The 16,968-nt window shown below is 49.8% G+C and overlaps 3 protein-coding genes across 3 annotated transcripts in view; 2 read left to right on the forward strand and 1 right to left on the reverse strand.

Annotated features, from left to right (window-relative positions):
* LOC139673814 (zinc finger protein 850-like) overlaps positions 1–16,968 on the forward strand; it is a 701,437-nt gene that overhangs the window by 373,466 nt on the left and 311,003 nt on the right. The gene's annotated exons all lie outside the window — the stretch shown is intronic.
* LOC139674211 (olfactory receptor 10AG1-like) lies at positions 966–1,904 on the reverse strand. Its single transcript, XM_071560400.1, has one exon. The coding sequence runs from the start codon at positions 1,902–1,904 to the stop codon at positions 966–968; it is 939 nt and encodes a 312-aa protein (XP_071416501.1).
* On the forward strand, positions 10,923–11,888 carry LOC139674212 (olfactory receptor 14J1-like). Its single transcript, XM_071560401.1, has one exon. It carries the CDS (start codon positions 10,923–10,925, stop codon positions 11,886–11,888), a length of 966 nt encoding a protein of 321 aa, XP_071416502.1.

Raw genomic sequence — 16,968 nt, forward strand, 5'->3', positions numbered from 1 at the left:
AAATAAAGAGGGATCAGCAAATGTAGTGGGAGATCCCTGGGATGCTGCTGGGTGATCCATGTCCCTTCCTGACCCCCATCCTACGTGTTCCCAGTTTGGAGCTTCCAGACACCGAATCCGATGAGGATGATGATGATGATGGCAGAGATGAGGGATGAAATTTCATCCTGATTCTGGCTTTGGGAAGTCTGGGATGGTGAGGAGCGGGAGGGAAACCCCCATGAGACTTCTCCACATTCCCAAATTCCCAATTTCCAATTTCCACATTCCCAGCCCAGGGGTGCCCCAGACCATATGACATCACACTCAGTATGTCAAGTGGGAGGAAGTTTGGAGTGATGGTGTTTGTCTTTCCAAGTCATCCTTACACAGGATGGGGCCCTGCCCTCCTGGAGATGGCTGAACACCTGCCCAGCCATGGGAAGCAGGGAATGAATTCCTGGTTTTGCTCTGCATGTGTGCATGACTTTAACTCAACCCAGAAGTTTTGTTACTTTTACCCTTCTGACCCTCCCCCCCATCCCACTGATGAGAAGGGAGTGAGCGACTGTGCAGTGCTCAGGTACTGGCTGACATTGCTCAACCTTGACAAATGGAAACTCCACAGGTGTCTGGGATGCTATTCCAGTGCTCAATTGTTCCCTTGATGGGTTTTTAAATTATTATTTTTTTATTCTTTATGATAAATTAGTCCAGCTTTACAGATCTCAGTGCAAGACATCACAGCAGGGGAAGTTGCCCTTCATATCTTTTAGCATTTGAAGCTGATTCCATGCAGGGACACTGCCCATAGTCCATGAGGTCTAGGAAGTGATTGCTCAAATCCAAGAGGAGTCACCTCCTCATGGGTTGTCTCACCCTCTGGGGCTCATTGATGACTGGCCACAATTGCACTATTTCTACCTCACATGACATTGGTCAGAAACAACTTGACAGAATTGTTGTGTTTGGGATCCACTGTGGGATCACTTTGTCCACAGGAGTTTCTTCAGGGCAATTCTCACTTCCTTATTCCTCAGACTGTAGATGAGAGGGTTAAACATGGGAGTCACAATTGTGTAAAACAAGGCAAAGTATTTGTCAGGATCTCCGGAATCCCTGGAGTGTCCCTTTAAGTAGATGACTGTGGCTGAGCCATAGAAGAGTGTCAGCACCATGAGGTGTGAGGAGCAGGTGGAAAAGGCTTTGTGCCTGCCCAGAACTGAGGGGATTTTCAGAATTGCCCTGATAATTTGAATGTAAGACAGAACTATTAGGCAGAGGGGAAGAACTGCAAAACCCAGGATGATGGTGTGCAGCACCACTTGGTTCCAGAATGTGTCTGCACAGGCCAGGTCCAGCAGTGGAGGGACGTCACAGAAGAAGTGACGAAGGTCGTGGGAGGCACAGAAGGGCAAAGTGAACAGCTGGTAGGTCTGCCCTACCTGTACTGGTGTGACAGCCCCCCAGGAGCCCAGCACCAGCCTGGTGCAGAGCCCCCTGCTCATGGCCAGGGGGTAGTGCAGGGGGTGGCAGATGGCCACGTAGCGGTCGTAGGCCATGGCAGCCAGGAGAAGGCTTTCAGTGCTGCCCAACAGGACCAGGAAATACAGCTGGGCAGCACAGCCAAGGAAGGAGATCCTGCCATCTGCCCTCAGGACACTCACCAGCATTTTTGGCAGAGTGACTGAGGTGTAGCAGATCTCCAGGAAGGACAAGTTCCTCAGGAAGAAGTACATGGGGCTGTGCAGGCTGCAGTCCAGCACTGTGATGAGGGCAATCAGGCTGTTCCCTGCCAGCACCACCAGGTAGATGACCAGGAGCACAGTGAAGCACAGGCCCTGCAGGCTGGAGTGGTCACAAAATGCCAGAAGAATGAATCCAGATCCAACGGTGTGGTTCTCCAAGCCTCTCCTTTGGGACATTTTCCCTCTGCAGAGCAATCCAAGCAGCAGCTCTCAGAGGGTGCTGGTGGCCTCTCTGCCACCACACGCACCTGAAGGCCAGAGAAAGACTCCAAACACCACACACAGGTGGCTGCAGGAGAGCTGGAAATCTAACAGGGCTGTTTGCTGCAGGGAGGATTGCAGAGGGAGGGAGGAACAGAATCCCTGAGCCTGCAGGACCCAGCGATGCCACAGAGAGAAGAGAATCTTGCCTTGCTTTTTCAGAGGTGATTTTATTAAATAGGATGCCTGGGGATAAAAGGGAAAAGGAAGGAAATGGATAAATACCAGCCCCTTGCAAAACCCTGTTGTTTACATTCCTTGTCCAGATCTTTAAGAGATGCATTTAATGTAAGAACATTGAGTAGAAACAGGGTGAAAAAGCAGGAAAGTGATGAAAACAGGGAAGACAAAGCAAGGCAAGGCTCGGGGAGGAGAGGCAATCCTAACACTGCAAGGCAAGGCATGACTCAGTTCTTAGGCCTTAGGCAGAGAGAATAATCCCAGGTCTCCTCACATGTAAGAGCTCACCCCCTGGTGCTCTGTCAGACCACAAAGATTTGGGAGACTGTTGTAGATCTGAATCCTTCCCTTTTACCTGGGGAGGGGCATCTCTCTTCCAGTGAATCTGGTGACTCTGATGCATCCCCAGGGCATTTTAGCAAGACAGATAAGCAACAGTTTATGTCTAAATAAAAAGTTTTCACGGTGTTAAGACATAGGTTGGTGCAAGCAATGCCCCTTTTCAGCAATGCAGTTTTCAAGTCATTTAGGGAAGAAATGCTTCAAAGTGGGTGATTTCCCCACAATATCCAATTTTCCTGTGCAGGTCAGGCTTTTATAATTTCTGGATGAATCACAGATAGTTCAACATTGCTAACCTTCCTTCTCTGTCACTTGGATTCCTGACCCCTTACAAATCCAGCCAGAGATTCATTCCCTCCGATCCCAGCCCTGCAACACTTTGCAGACCCGTGCAAGCCCCCACAGAGGCAGAGCAATGTTCTTGCTGCCTGGGGAGCTGAACCTTTCCTTTGCATTCCAACCCTCCCAGAGCACAGAGACTCCCTGCAGGGCACACAGACAGGGTGTGAGCTACAAGGCAGCACCTCCATCACAGGTTTCTTCTAAAGAAGTGACAGCTCAGCTGAGAGGTGTTTCAGAAACTCAGTTTGGCCTGGGGAGGGAATATCCTCTCCCAGGTGAGGACTGAGGGTGCTGCTGCATCTCTCAGCCAGCAGCAACACCCTTGGAGAAGTCTTCTTAAACTCTGAGGTATTACTGATGAGAAGCAGGTCAGAGAACATGCAATAAAGTGTCCAATTAGCACAGGGCATTTCTTCAAGAGAAAAACCTGAATTCACACAAACACATGGTCCTAATACTTCGCTTATTTTCCCATAGTACTTGTGCCATTTTCCTGTGAGTTTTATCTGTCTCATTGAGATGTGATTCAAAAATTACAATATAAAATCAGACTTCACATGAGAGTAAACTCACCACATGACTGTTTTCTAAACTACCAACTGAATGATACAAATATACAGAAAAAATAAATATTCTCATTGTAACCCAAGACATTGAGATACTCACATTTATTTTAATGTAATGCTTTAACTCAAAGCAAACATTTCCATGCAGGTTATCCACATACCAGCAATCCCTGCTTGTTGCCAAATGTTCTCAAAGATATAGCCTACTATTTTTAACTCTCAGACGTCTCAGTGCTGCCAAGATCATGGGTGGAGCCCAGAGCAGGCTGTCTTTGCTCCCAGCAATCTGCCAGAGCCCTTCTTATGGGGTGCCAGTCCCACAGACAGCACTTCCTAAAGCTGAAGAAACTGTGAAAAGGAATTAAGGAAACTTCATCCAGCCAAGCCAGGCTTTTGTCAGCATCTGAGCTGCCTGCACAGAGCCTTTGCCTCCCTGCAATCATGGCCTCCAGGGATCTGCTGGAAGGAGTCCCTGGGGAGGCTTTGTCAGGAATGGCCCATGGGGGGGAGCTCCTTAATGTTTCAAGGGTCTGCAGGTTTTTCAAACTGATTTGGGCTTTGCTTTTGACTTTGTGTCTCTGAAAGGTTTGTGCAATTATGGCTTCCTGTGGCCTGCTGTAGAGAATCCCTTGAGATTCTTTTGTCAATAACCACACTCAGTGGGGCTCATTAATGCTTCGAGGTACTCAGGGTTTATTAAAGTATTCTTTTTGACACTAAGTCCATGAGAGATTTATGGAATTATAGCCTCCAATGATCTGCTTTAATTAGTCCCTTGAGAGGATTTGTCAGTAATGACACTCAGTGGAGCTCATTAGTTCTTCAAAGTGCTTCAGTTTTTTAGGGCTAGTTGGGCTTTGCTTTCGATAGTGAGTTTTTGAGAGGTTTGTGCAATCATGGCCTCCAATGATCTCCTCCAGTGAGCCCATGAGAAGCCTGTCCTGGCAATGAGGTTGCCTTTTCAGCTCCATAACTCCCTGCAGTGTCACAATGGCCTTTTGCTTCTATGGTATTTCATGTTGTCCTCAGGTTCCTTGTGCTCCGTAGGTATCTGCAGTGTGTCAGGGGCCCCTTGGATCCATGAGGTCTGTGGTGCTCCAGAATTCCTTTGGTTCCATGACACCCTGCAGTTTGACAATGACCATTTGACCCTGAAGTGTCACAATTACCCCTTCATTTGCTGAGGTTCCACAGTTTCTCAGGGTTCCTTTGATTCCATGAGACCCCACATGTCAGATGGGCCCCTTGGTTCCAGGAGGTTCTGTGGTGTTTCCATGGGGTTCCACACTGTCCTTGCTGGAACACACCTGGTTGGATGTTGCCCCACCTGGTTGGATGTTGCCCCAGCTGCCTCCAGCTCTGGGGTCCCAGCACAGCAAGGACATGGAGCTGTTGGAGCGAGTCCAGAGGAGGTACCAAGATGATCAGAGGGATGGAGCAGCTCTGCCATGAGGGAAGGCTGAGATAATTGGGATTGTACAGCCTGGAGAAGGGAAGACCTTTGGGGTGACCTAATTGTGGCCTTCCAGGACTTAAGGGAACCAACAAGGAAGTTAGAAAGAGACTATTTACACGGGCCTGGAGTGACAGGACAAGGGGGAATGTCTTCACCCTGATAGAGGAAAGGGTTAGATGAGATATTAGGAAGAAATTCTTTATGGTGAGTGTGGTGAGGCCCTGGCACAGGTTGCTCAGAGGAGTTCTGGCTGCACCATCCCTGGAAGTTGTTCAAGGTCATGTTGGATGGGGCTCTGAACAACTTGGTCTAGTGAAAGCTGTCCCTGTCCATGATGGAGGTCGGAATGAGCTGTTCTTTAAGGTTCCTCCCAACACAAACCATTCTGTGATTCTGTGACTGGTGGGGGATGTGGTGGTTGGGGCCATCTTGGGCACAGAGACACTGAATGGCAGCATTTTCCATTTGGGTGAGGAAGGAGGGGGCAGCAGAACTGACACCTGGCACTGATGGTGGGCAGACTGTGGCCTGCCTGGGAGATTGATTGATGGAATCCCTTGGGAGTCAGTCCTAAAGAACAGAGGAGACCAGGAAGGCTGGGCCTGCTTTAAGAAGGAAATATTAAGCTCCAGGAACAGGCTGTGTCCCCATGTACCCTAAAAGAAATGAGGGAGCTTTATTAAACAGAGAACTTAGTTTGGAACTCAGGGGGAAAAATAGAGAGTATATTACCTGTGGAAGGAGGGACAGAAATCCTGGGGTACTACAGGGGTCTCGGGATCCAAATCGGGAAGCGGCTCTCGGGAAATAATCCAGACGCACACGAGGAGTGGTGGAAAATTGCCAAAAGCCTTTACTTTCGGTTTGGGACTAGGTATAAGGACAAGGATGAGGGAGTGGCTTGGCAAAAGGGGTGTAAACTTGAAAGAGGTTTGACAATGCAAGAGTCAATAACTTAATACAACCAATAACAAGTCCCTTGGGGGTTGACTCCAGGACGGGGGTTCCAAACTGGTGGAGAAGGTGGAACCGCGTGGCGGTAGCGAGGTCATGGCGGGTGCAACCCGGCTCTGCCGGCCGGCCGTGCGTCTCTGTCTGGCCGGGACCAGCCGCAGCCCATTGTTGGGTCCCCAGAGCCAGCACCGGTCCAGCAGGGCCCGTGCCACACCGCACAGCCCGGCGCTGGGGGCCCTGGGGGGTCCGTAACCCACACAAACCCCACCGGGGCCAGAGCCATCCATGCCAGCTTTTACACGGCTTTTATCTGCCGCGGCCCTGTGTGGCGCTGCTATCGCTACACCTCAGCCGATCCCGGGGCCGGCGGCTCCCCCCGGGGCGCCACCACCACCAGCCGCCCCCACCCGAACACGTGGGCAGGGGGAGCCCCCCCAGTGGGGGCAGTCCCGGGCTCAGTGGGGACCGGGCAGGATCCCTTGATGTCACCATGGAAACACAGGGACGGAGCCTCCCCGGGAAGCTTGGAACTCAATGCAGACTAACAGAACCAGGTTAGAACAGTGTGAACTAAACCTAAACTTCTGCCTGTTTCTTCCTCGTCTTCCAGGGAAGGAATATCCACAGGCACACACACCAGTCTCACCAGTGTCTGGGCACAAAAAGGACACAAGACCTGATGATTTGTGGTTCCAACTCCAGTGAAACTTGAACCACCGTCTGTTCCCAGAACACAGAGTTCTTTTGTCCCAGAGATTTCTTGGGAATGGAGGGATTAAGAAAATGGGACAGGCAATTAGGTCAGTTGCAGGGCATGGCCAGGGACGGTCACTGACCAGTCACCTGTTTGCACATGATCAGCTCCTTCCATCCCCTTTTCTCTCTCTTTACTCACACCTGTTCCTTCACAAATCACTTTGATCTTTTCCTAGACTTCCCATGGCAAGTCTTGCACTGTCCCCAAATGCACATTCTGGTTGCCCATCCTGACTCTCAGTACCTGAGTGAGAAAACCCCCAAACTCAGCTGCAAGGCCATCACTGATCACTTGGGGAGCCTTTCATGCAGAGATGTTGGAAATCTCAATTGGTTTCTTTGAAACTTTTGAATTTTGAAAGGTTCCTCCAAAAACATAGAACCTCATAACCCTAAAATGCCAATTTTTCCATTTTCACAAAGTGTTGGGGATTAGGTCACATTAAAATGCCAACATGGTGCATGTCGGTATTTGCAGCCCTGTGGAGAAGGACTGGGGACATAGGAATAAAAGAATAATAAAACTTTTTGGGCTGGAAGAGAGCTAAAGCAACCACTAGTCCAAGTCCACTTCCATTAACCAGGGACACCTTCCACAAGTTCAGACTGCACAAAAATCCCACCCTTGGACAGCTTCACAGATGGGGTTTCCACTTTGTAACCTGGCCCAGGTTCCTGCCACCCTCAGCACAAAATATTTCTTCCTTAAATCCAGTGCAAATCTCCACTCTGATGCAGAAGTGGTTTCTGATTCTTCACTTTTACTGATTTTAAGAACACAGTAACTGTAGCAAATGTAGTGTTCATATTTGTAACAGCTTAAGTTCATTGTTTATACATCCTAACCCCTACCACAGACTAGTAGGTCAAATTCTTTTAGCTCTTTAGGCTCTCTTCAAGATGCAAGAGGTGCAGACTATCAGAAAGGCCTGCAGAACAAGAACAAACATAAACAAACAACCTTGAGTCTAAGAACACTGGAAAAACTCCAAAGCCCGAGGAAGAAGCGAATGAAGACAGAGGGTCCCACTGACCCCAGCCCCAAAATCCTGGGAGATGGCACAGGGGTGGGACTGGGGCTGGACTGAGAGATGTGTAAACTGAGGGTTGGGTGGGCAATATTATAAAAATCATGGAAATCAGTGTTCTGAGGAGAGGGTGCACGAAGATGTCATCATGTATTACTAAAATCCCTAAGCCTGGACATTAAAGAATGTACCTTTTTATCTTATCCCACATTAACTTGGCTCAGAGTCCTGCTTTGTGGGGGGCACTCACGGCATCACCTCATTGAGTTCCAGTTCCTGTGCCTCGTTCTGCCAATACAACCCTTGGCAAAAAGTGTCACTCTGTTTCTCCTGCACTAAGAGCACAACATTTTCATGGCTAAACATCTTGGAGAGTGACCAGAGAGGGGTTTGGAGACCTCAAGCACAAGCTGTGGGACAAGTGGTGTTGAGATTTCAGAAGGAACAGGAGAAACTTGAGAGGCCTTCAAGGGCAACTGGGGAGGTCCAGACTGCACAAAAGGAGAAAGGAATTTCTGCCCAAGGGCAGTGCTGTGGTGCAACACATCCCCCTGAAGGAGTCTGGATCAGTCCAAGGCTTTGTGTTCCAAGGCAGAGCCAGGGAGGAGGGAGAGATGTCAGTGCAGGAAGGGGCCAGCGAGGTGGGGCAGCCGGGGGATGCCGACAGCCTGCAGGGAAAGGGGCAGGGCATGGACACCGTAGGACAGCCTGGGCTGGAGAGGAGACAGGGATGTGCAGAAGCTGAAAGGCCCCAAGAGAGCCAAGTTGTGCAGGCCTTTGGCCATGGCTGCTGTGTGTGCCCCTGATGGCATGAGGAGACAAGTGAGCCTTGCAGCCCTGGGGCCTCATTGCCTCCTTGTCCCTGCTCAGCAGCCTGGGAGGTGCCACCCCATCCTCCTGCCCTTGGCATTGCACATCCCACATCCCAGTGCCTCAGGAAGGGCCTGGAGGAATGAGGGAGGGCGAAGATCTCCCTTCCCAGGTCCTGGGGTTCAGGCCTTAAGCCCTTTGAATTCTGAAACACAGCCAGTTTTATTAACCATGAGAGTCATCTTTCCCTTCCTTGTCTATCCCTGCCATCACTCCTTCCAGTTTTCTGCTCTAACTGGAATCTGGGGACACTTTCTCAGTCCTGTTCCTCAATGGGACCCATTAGCACTACAAGAAACTTCAGTGTTTAATTGTCAATTTGAGTTCTTGAGAACTTGTTTGAACTTAGTCTGATGGACTGAGTTTCATGTAAACAACACAAACCCCCCAGAGGGCCATTAATTGCCCTGGGCTGTTGCTGTGCTGCTGAGCTGGGCCGGGCTCCTGGCACACAGGGAGCTCCTGGCAAGCGGGCAGCGCTGCAGAGAGACAGCTCTGCCCAGGAGCAGCTCCTGTGCACAGCCCAGCAGGGCTCAGGGCACTGCCAGGGCAGCTCAGGGACACCAGCAGGGCACAGACAGAGCTTAAAGGGGCTCAGCATTGGGAGGATGACTCAGAGCTCATGGAGGAGAAACCTTTGCAGTGCTGGACACGGTGAGTCTGTGGGTGCAGGGCAATGCAGGGGCAGCTCCTGGAGACATCTCCTAAAGCTGGCGCAGCCCCAGCTGATATGATGTGTGAGGAGGGGGCTCTTGGGGGACACTTTGGAATAGCTGTGGAGCCGGGGGGTGCAGCCAGGGGTGCCCAGGGCTGTGGGGCAGAGCAGGGTCCTGCAGCCCAGGGCGCTGTGCTGGGGCAGGGACTCTGCTGCTTGCCAGGGTCAGCTCTCAGCCAGCCTGGGGAGCTGCTCACAGGGCTGGGGAGAAGGAACAAACCAGGATTGGTGATGGCAGGATCCTTCCACTCTCAGGGTGCTGAAGGTGTCTGGTTGCTCACAGCTCCAAATCACAACAGGACATTCAAGAATGGAGTTTTAAAGAAGCACAGAAGGTTTTGTAACACATGACTGGAATTGGTCCTGCTCTTTATGTCTTCTGCTCTGGCTTGCCCAGGTAGGCAATGGGACACAGAAATTAATTTCTCAGTCCAGCAGCAGGCACAAAAATTCTCCATCTTCTACAATTAGAAATGAAGAAAACAGGCAATATGAGAAATCACCACACTGTGCCCTACAGGCACCATCAGTGTCCCTTTTCCAGCCTCCTCAGGTTTGCTCTGACATTGTCACCAGAACCTGCACAGATATTTTTCTCTTTCATCAGATCTGAGGCACCACAAATGGAAGTGCAGGGCAGATGGGAAACAGAGCATTCAACACTGTATCTATCTGTGCTGACTATGAACTAAAACACTGAGAGCTGAGCACTATTATCTGTCCCATCCTAAGGATGTTCACACTTTCATTCACCAAAAATTAGAATTTCTAGACTTAATAATACCACTTGATTGATATGGAAAAAAAAAACCAAATCAAACAACTAGAACAAAAACCTCAAAGAAACCAAGAAGGAACAAGGGCCAATAACCAAACCCCCTCCATAAGTTCCAGACCTGTTTGCTCCAGCCTTACTACCAAGCATGTTCTGTTCTCTTTACTAGGACATGATTGTTGTTCAGTTCTCTGTACTGTAGCCTAGAGCCGAATTAATCAGGTAATGGTGGACATTTGAATAGAGCAAAATGGTAGCTAGCCAAGAATTTTTCTACTAGTTTTGGCTAGGTCACCTATGAAAGGAACCAAGCTGGGTCAAGGAGAGGAAGACTACCTGGGACCCTCCTTTTGGGGATGAAGAACAGAAGGACCCCTCCACAGAACTGATGCCAGAAGAAAACACCGCCCCAGCTCCACCCAGACTCCACCTGTAATCAATATGCAATGAGATGTTGTAATCAATTATGTTCAAATGTATAATACAGCCTCCTTTGACACCTGCCAGGTGAGCAAGCCTCTGCTTGAAGTTTTGCTGCCTTGCTTCCTGCTCAGAAATAAATACCTGCTGCTAACGGGTGCAAACACCTTCTCTTAGCAGTTATTTTTGTGGCGTTCTCGCTTATCACAAACTCACTATTACGTTCAGCTAAACCTGTTTCTGCAGCACAGAATCTTCTGCCACAAGAGCAGAGAGTGAAATGTTCTTACACCTGGCACTCGGTGTGAGTACTGGAGCTTTCACAAGCCAGATTCTGTGTGCCCACTGCATCAGGGCTGAACTAACTCGCTGGAGCAGCACAATCAGCCCAGAGAGACCAAATGAATCTGAAACTGGGGGAGTGGGCTGGAAATTCTATGAGATATTTGCTGATTTTGTCCTTAGAAATCTGTCCTAAATTGTCACTATCTTTTCCTTCTTGGACAGTGCTCCATTGCCAGATGAAGCTCATGTCGAACAGCAGCTCCATCAGTCAGTTCCTCCTCCTGCCATTGGCAGACACGCGGCAGCTGCAGCTCCTGCACTTGTGGCTCTTCCTGGGCATCTTCCTGGCTGCCCTCCTGGGCAACGGCCTCATCATCAGCGCCGTAGCCTGCGACCACCACCTGCACACCCCCATGCACTTCTTCCTGCTCAACCTGTCCCTCACAGACCTGGGCTCCATCTGCACCACTGTCCCCAAAGCCATGCACAACTCCCTCTGGAACACCACAACCATCTCCTACATGGGATGTGCTGCACAGCTCTTCTTTCTATTCTTTTTTATTGGAACAGAGTTTTCTCTCCTCACGATCATGTGTTACGACCGCTACGTTGCCATCTGCAAACCCCTGCACTACGGGACCCTCCTGGGCAGCAGAGCTTGTGCCCACATGGCAGCAGCTGCCTGGGCCAGTGGCTCTCTCAATGCTCTGCTGCACACAGCCAATACATTTTCCCTGCCCCTGTGCCAGGGCAATGCCCTGGGCCAGTTCTTCTGTGAAATACCACAGATCCTCAAGCTCTCCTGCTCATACTCCTACCTCAAGGAGCTTGGGTTTGTTGTAGTTGGTGCCTTTTTTGTCTTTGGTTGTTTCATTTTCATAGTTTTCTCCTATGTGCAGATCTTCAGGGCTGTGCTGAGGATCCCCTCTGAGCAGGGACGGCACAAAGCCATTTCCACATGCCTCCCTCACCTGGCTGTGGTCTCCCTGTTTATCAGCACTGCTCTATTTGCCCACCTTAAGCCTCCCATGATCTCCTCCCCATCTCTGGATCTGGCATTGTCAGTTCTGTATTCGGTGGTTCCTCCAGCAGTGAACCCCCTCATCTACAGCCTGAGAAATAAGGAACTCAAGGGTGCTGTGAGGAAAATGATGACTCGATGCATTTTTAAAGTAAATACCTGCCTGTTTTCATGTGCAAATCACTCATAAAGAAACTCATTACCTGTCCAACCTTCTGTCTCAGGTTTTGGGTGATGATTATCGTGCTTAGTTTTTTCTTTTTTCGTCTTAAGCTCTGTGAAACTAAACTTTATTTTTGATCCTCAGTTTTTCTTTGATCCTTAATCTTTTGTGTTTTACTTGGAGATGGTGTAAATGAGAGAACGATCATTTTAATATTTAAAGCCAATAAAAGATATGGGTGCAGTCTGTTTGTTCCAATTCCTTCTTTTGTGGCCACAGGAAGGCCAGTGGCAGTGCCTGTGTGCAGAGGGAGAGAGTAAGACTATCATAGCACAGCAGCATTGCCAGGGAGCACCAGCACTTTGTCTTTTTATATCTGCTCCTTTTCCACTTCCACACTCTTCTTCCAACCCTACTGTTGCTATAAGGCCTCAGTGCTCTTGCAACTTGGTCACATCCTGCTGCATGTCCGTCCTGGGCTCACAGGCAGGGACAGGCCGTGGGCACTGCTGGGACACAGCTGGGCTGCACAACAGCAGCTCCATCAGGGAAGGGCATCTCCTGAGGGCAGGGCAGGAAGGCTTTCAGCTTTCTCCAAAATTGCCAATAGGAATGTGCTCAAGGAAGTGTCCTGGTAACGTAAATCCCAGTGCCCAGTTGCAGAATGTGAGTGTGCAGGGTGGGGGCACAAAGCAGTTTCCTTGCTCAGCCAGATTTCCTGGAATGGGTCTGAAGCACCAGTCCAATGGGACAAACTGCATTTTCAAATCCTTTGTGCATGATACCAATTTCAGGGAGCCCTTGAGCACCAGCCTTGGTTTAAAGACCAATATTGGAATGCGAACTCCAAGAAAATGAACTCTCTCTCCTTTTATTCCCCACAAATACACAGAGACAAAATACAAGGAGGTATTAAATGAAAAAAATAAGTTTAGTGACCAGAAATGCAGCAGCAAAAGCAACAATACCAAGGGAACAGTTCAAACCAACAACAGAGAGAGAGAAATAGCTTTTATTTCTCCCCCACCCTTGTCCCAACTCCCTTTTGTGTACAGATAGAAATGCTGATCAACATGTGCTTCCCATTCCCCTTTGCCCCCTGGAGGAACAAAGAACAAAAAGTAAAACCACAGGAAAGAGGAGACAAAGCAAAATCTGGAAAATGCCTCATACGAGACAAGTTGTGCTGCTGAAGCAAACGCTGACTCCAGAGGGGCCCAAGGGGCGGCAGAGCCGCGACTCTGGTTCATGTGGCAGTGGGGGGGAGGCAGCGGGTCTGCTGATCCCATGGAGTTCTGGGGTCCCAGTGGCCCCTTTGTTCCTGAGGTTCTGAAATGACTCAGGGTCCCTTTTCTTCCATGAGGACCAACATGTCACAATGGCCCCTTCATTCCCTGAGATATCTCACTGTCCCCATACTCCTTTGGTTCCATGAGCCCCTGCAGTGTCACAATGGAGCATTGATTTCATGAGGTTCCACTGTGTCCCAGGGTTCCTTTGGTTCCATGAGCCCCTGCAGTGTCACAGTGGTCCCTTGAGTCCATGAGGTTACTCCATGTCACAAGGCCACTCGGGTTCCATGACACCCTGAATGTCCAATGCCCTCCTGGTCCCATGGGCTTCCACACCATTCCTGGGTTCCTTTGGCTCCATCAGGCCCTGTGGTGCCACAATTGCCTCTTGATTTGAAAAGGCTCCTCGGTGTCCCGGGGTTCCTTTATTTCCATGACACCCAGCAGTGTCAAAATGACCCCTTGATTCCATAAGGTTCTGAAACGTTTCAGTTATTTTGTCCATGAGGCCCAGCATGTCACAATGGCCCTTTGACTCCATGAGGTTGCACAGTGTCATCACAAAGCTGAGCCCATCCAGATGGGAGTTCTGGGGAGACTGCGAGGAACTGGGATAATTGGGGAAGGATAGAGGAGCTTGGACAACAGAGAGGAAACATTTTGATGATGACAAAACAGGTTCAGGTCATGCTGAGGGTTCTGAAACACTGACTTTGAAAACACTTCTGACAGACCTTTACCCAATTTCTGATCTCAAGCCCCAACCTAAAAGTGCTGCTACTCCCATTCAAAGGAATCCACTGCTCTAATCCCAATCTCAATCTGACCTCAAAGGAAAAGGCCAAACCCAGCATTCCAGACTCTTATTTGTACTCTAATGCCCATCCCAAACCTACATCTGCAGTATTATTATGAATCCCCCAAGCTTTAATCCTAACCCAGACCAAAAATCTTTCCGCCTAATCATGAACCACACACTGTCAGAAGAACCCCAAAAATCCCTAAACTTCTGCCTAATCCCTACCCTGAGCTCTAAACCCCAACCCTTGACCATTAACTACTCCCAAACAGCCCTTGGGAGCAGGACAAGGACCTTGAGGGCCCAGAGCAGGCACAAGGTTTTGGAGAGGAATGTGAGGTGATCTGGACCTGATCAGCTCATGGCACACAAGGAGCAGATGGGTGGCAATGCTGTGAGGAGTCAGCTGGGCCTCAGCATCTCCAGGGGGCCGTGGCTGGGAAGGGGCTGCCAGGTCACATCTGTCACCTCCCTGACAGGCAGCAGCAGCCTTGGGCACCCAGAGGCAGCTGAGCCACCTGTGCACACACCCTGAGAGCTGCCCCAGCTGAGAGTCCCTCTCAGGGGCCCTGAGGAGCTCTGGGCTCTGGCAACACAAACCTGCTGGAGTTTTGGAAGGCAAAGAGGTCAGTCCTGCCCTGGGGGCACAATGACCCAGAGATGAGGGCAGGGACCTGAACAGCTCTGGAGTGACCCCGAGGAGAAGGGCCTGGGCTGTGTGAGGGATGTCCTGAGGCACAGGGGCTCAGGATCAAAGTTAATAAGGACAACAGAACATGAGGCTGCCTTGGGGGGAGTGTGGCCACCCAGACAAGGGAGGTGTCACCCCCTTGGAATGAGCCCTGGGGTAGCACATCTGGACTGATGTGTCTGAGTTTGAGGTTCCCCATTGTGGAGGAATGAGGAAGAACTGGAGACGGTCCAAGGAAGATCTGGTTGGACATTCGACAGGCTCCCTGGGGCACTGGTCACAGCTCCAAGCCTGACAGAGCTCAAGGAGGGTTTGGATGATCCTCATATGGTGTGACTCTTTGGGATGGTCCTGTGCAGGGCTAAGGGTTGGACTCAATTATCCTTATAGAACCCTTCCAACTCAGCATATTCTGTGATTCTGCCAGGATGACAGAGCTTTTCTTGGTACTGGAAAGAGAAAGAAAGTCACAAAGTGCAGCTTAGGAGTTTCTGAGTGGAAGGGAGGAAAAAGAAATGTCACACAGAGAGGAGCCTTGTGGTGCAAGAGTTCAATAAGAGTGAGTCAGTATCATCCCATTGTTTTGTGTTCCAGGGAACAGCCAGAGATGGTGCAGAGACATCAGTGAGGGCACAGAAATGCTGCTGGGAGGGCTGGTGGCAAAGCAGGATGGGTGTGTGCAGCCTGCAAGGCCAGAGGAACAGCAGGGACAGGGCAGGACACGCTGCAGGACAGATGGCCAAGGGCTCCGGCAGGGCTGGAAGGCACAAAGGCACCCAGGGCTTTGTCCCCTGGGCTCTGGCAGGTGCCTCTGCCACTGAGGTCACCAGAAAGAACTTTCTTTTGAGGTTCTAAACTTTGTTTCTTCCTCAGCCCTCCCTGAGGAGGCTGGGAGGGGTTGCACAGGTTTTGACATTTGTTGTTCCTCCCCTTCCCATCCCACTGCCCCACAAACAGCCCTGAGCCACCTGTGAGGGACAGGACCTGCTGTCCCAGGGCCTGGGGCTCAGGTCTTGGCCTTTGTGCTTCCTCCAACCAGCCCAGGGTTTTCTCAGCATTGCAGGTGCCTGCACAGAGCCTTTGTCTCCCTGCAATCAGGGCCTCCAAGGATCTGCTCTAAGGAGTCCCTGGGGAGGCTTTGTCAGTGCCTGCCCTCACTGGGGCCCATTGATGCTTCAAGGGACTTGGAGTTTGGCTTCTGACTTCTTGAGCCACTTTTTCAATCTTCTCTCACTTCCTGACAATCATGGACTCATCTCCAAATACACAGTGGGGCTCATTAAAACACAGAAGAAAAAATTATTTCTCTTCCTTTATTTGTCTTCAGGTCTTGAAGACCTGTAGTAATTGCAGTTTGGTAGTTTAAGCAAGAAGGAAAATTTCAAAGTGAACCTCAAAAAGCCCATATATTTCTGAAGGAAAGGGGATGATTTACACAGAGACTTGGGATGGAAGAGGGTCAGAAAGCAAAGGGTTTGCATACAAAAGGGGGAAAAAGGGATTAATAGCACTTAATCATTGACCAATGTAACAGTTATCAAGGGATTACACAGAATTTGCTGCAATCTCAACAGTGACTCAATTATAGATTCACAATAACAACATTCACATCACAGTCAATTCACACACACAAACACAGGCAGAGATGTGTGAACACAACAATATCTGTGTGTGTAAAGATGCCCACCCAAAATTCTCCTTGTTGTCAGTGAAACACTCCCAGGGACCTGGGATGTGGACCTGGGGACATTGGTGGACTTGGCAGTTCTGGGTTATGGTTGGACTGGGTGACCTTGGAGGGCTTTTCCAACCCAAGTGATTCTATGATGCAATGACTCATCACCTCTATGATTCTGATAAATCCTCTCCTGCAATCAACACACATCCTGAAAATTCACATTCTGACATGGCAGAAATTGTATTGACATTTCATTGAAAGTATTGAATCATTTCAATTGATAGAAAGAGGTTACTGAAAAATCAAGATATTGGAGGATACTGTTTGGGTTTCAGACTGAGCTGCCCTGACTGACCATCAGTACCCAGTGCTGCTGGAGGCTCAGGTGTATTTGAGGTCCTTGCCTGGCACTGGCAGCTGTCACAGAGGACCTGCAGGACATCAGGAGCCCTTTGGAGCTGTAGATGCAACCTGGGCAGAGGGTCCAGGGAACCTACATAAGAGCATCAGGTATTTGTGTCCCTGTAACACAAGGAGGAGAACTAAAAAGAATATTAAGAGCATAACATTTGTTTCCCTCTGGATGATTTTTGATACATTTCTGCCTAGAAATGTTCCCAGTGCCCCAGTTGAACCCTTCCTGCCCA

The sequence above is a fragment of the Pithys albifrons genome, chromosome 7 (genome assembly GCF_047495875.1).
Source record: "Pithys albifrons albifrons isolate INPA30051 chromosome 7, PitAlb_v1, whole genome shotgun sequence".
Taxonomy (NCBI): Eukaryota; Metazoa; Chordata; class Aves; order Passeriformes; family Thamnophilidae; genus Pithys; species Pithys albifrons.

Excerpts from the sequence above, each read along its gene's own strand:
- LOC139674211 (XM_071560400.1), bottom strand. The coding sequence starts at position 1,904 with ATGTCCCAAAGGAGAGGCTTGGAGAACCACACCGTTGGATCTGGATTC.
- LOC139674212 (XM_071560401.1), top strand. The coding sequence starts at position 10,923 with ATGTCGAACAGCAGCTCCATCAGTCAGTTCCTCCTCCTGCCATTGGCA.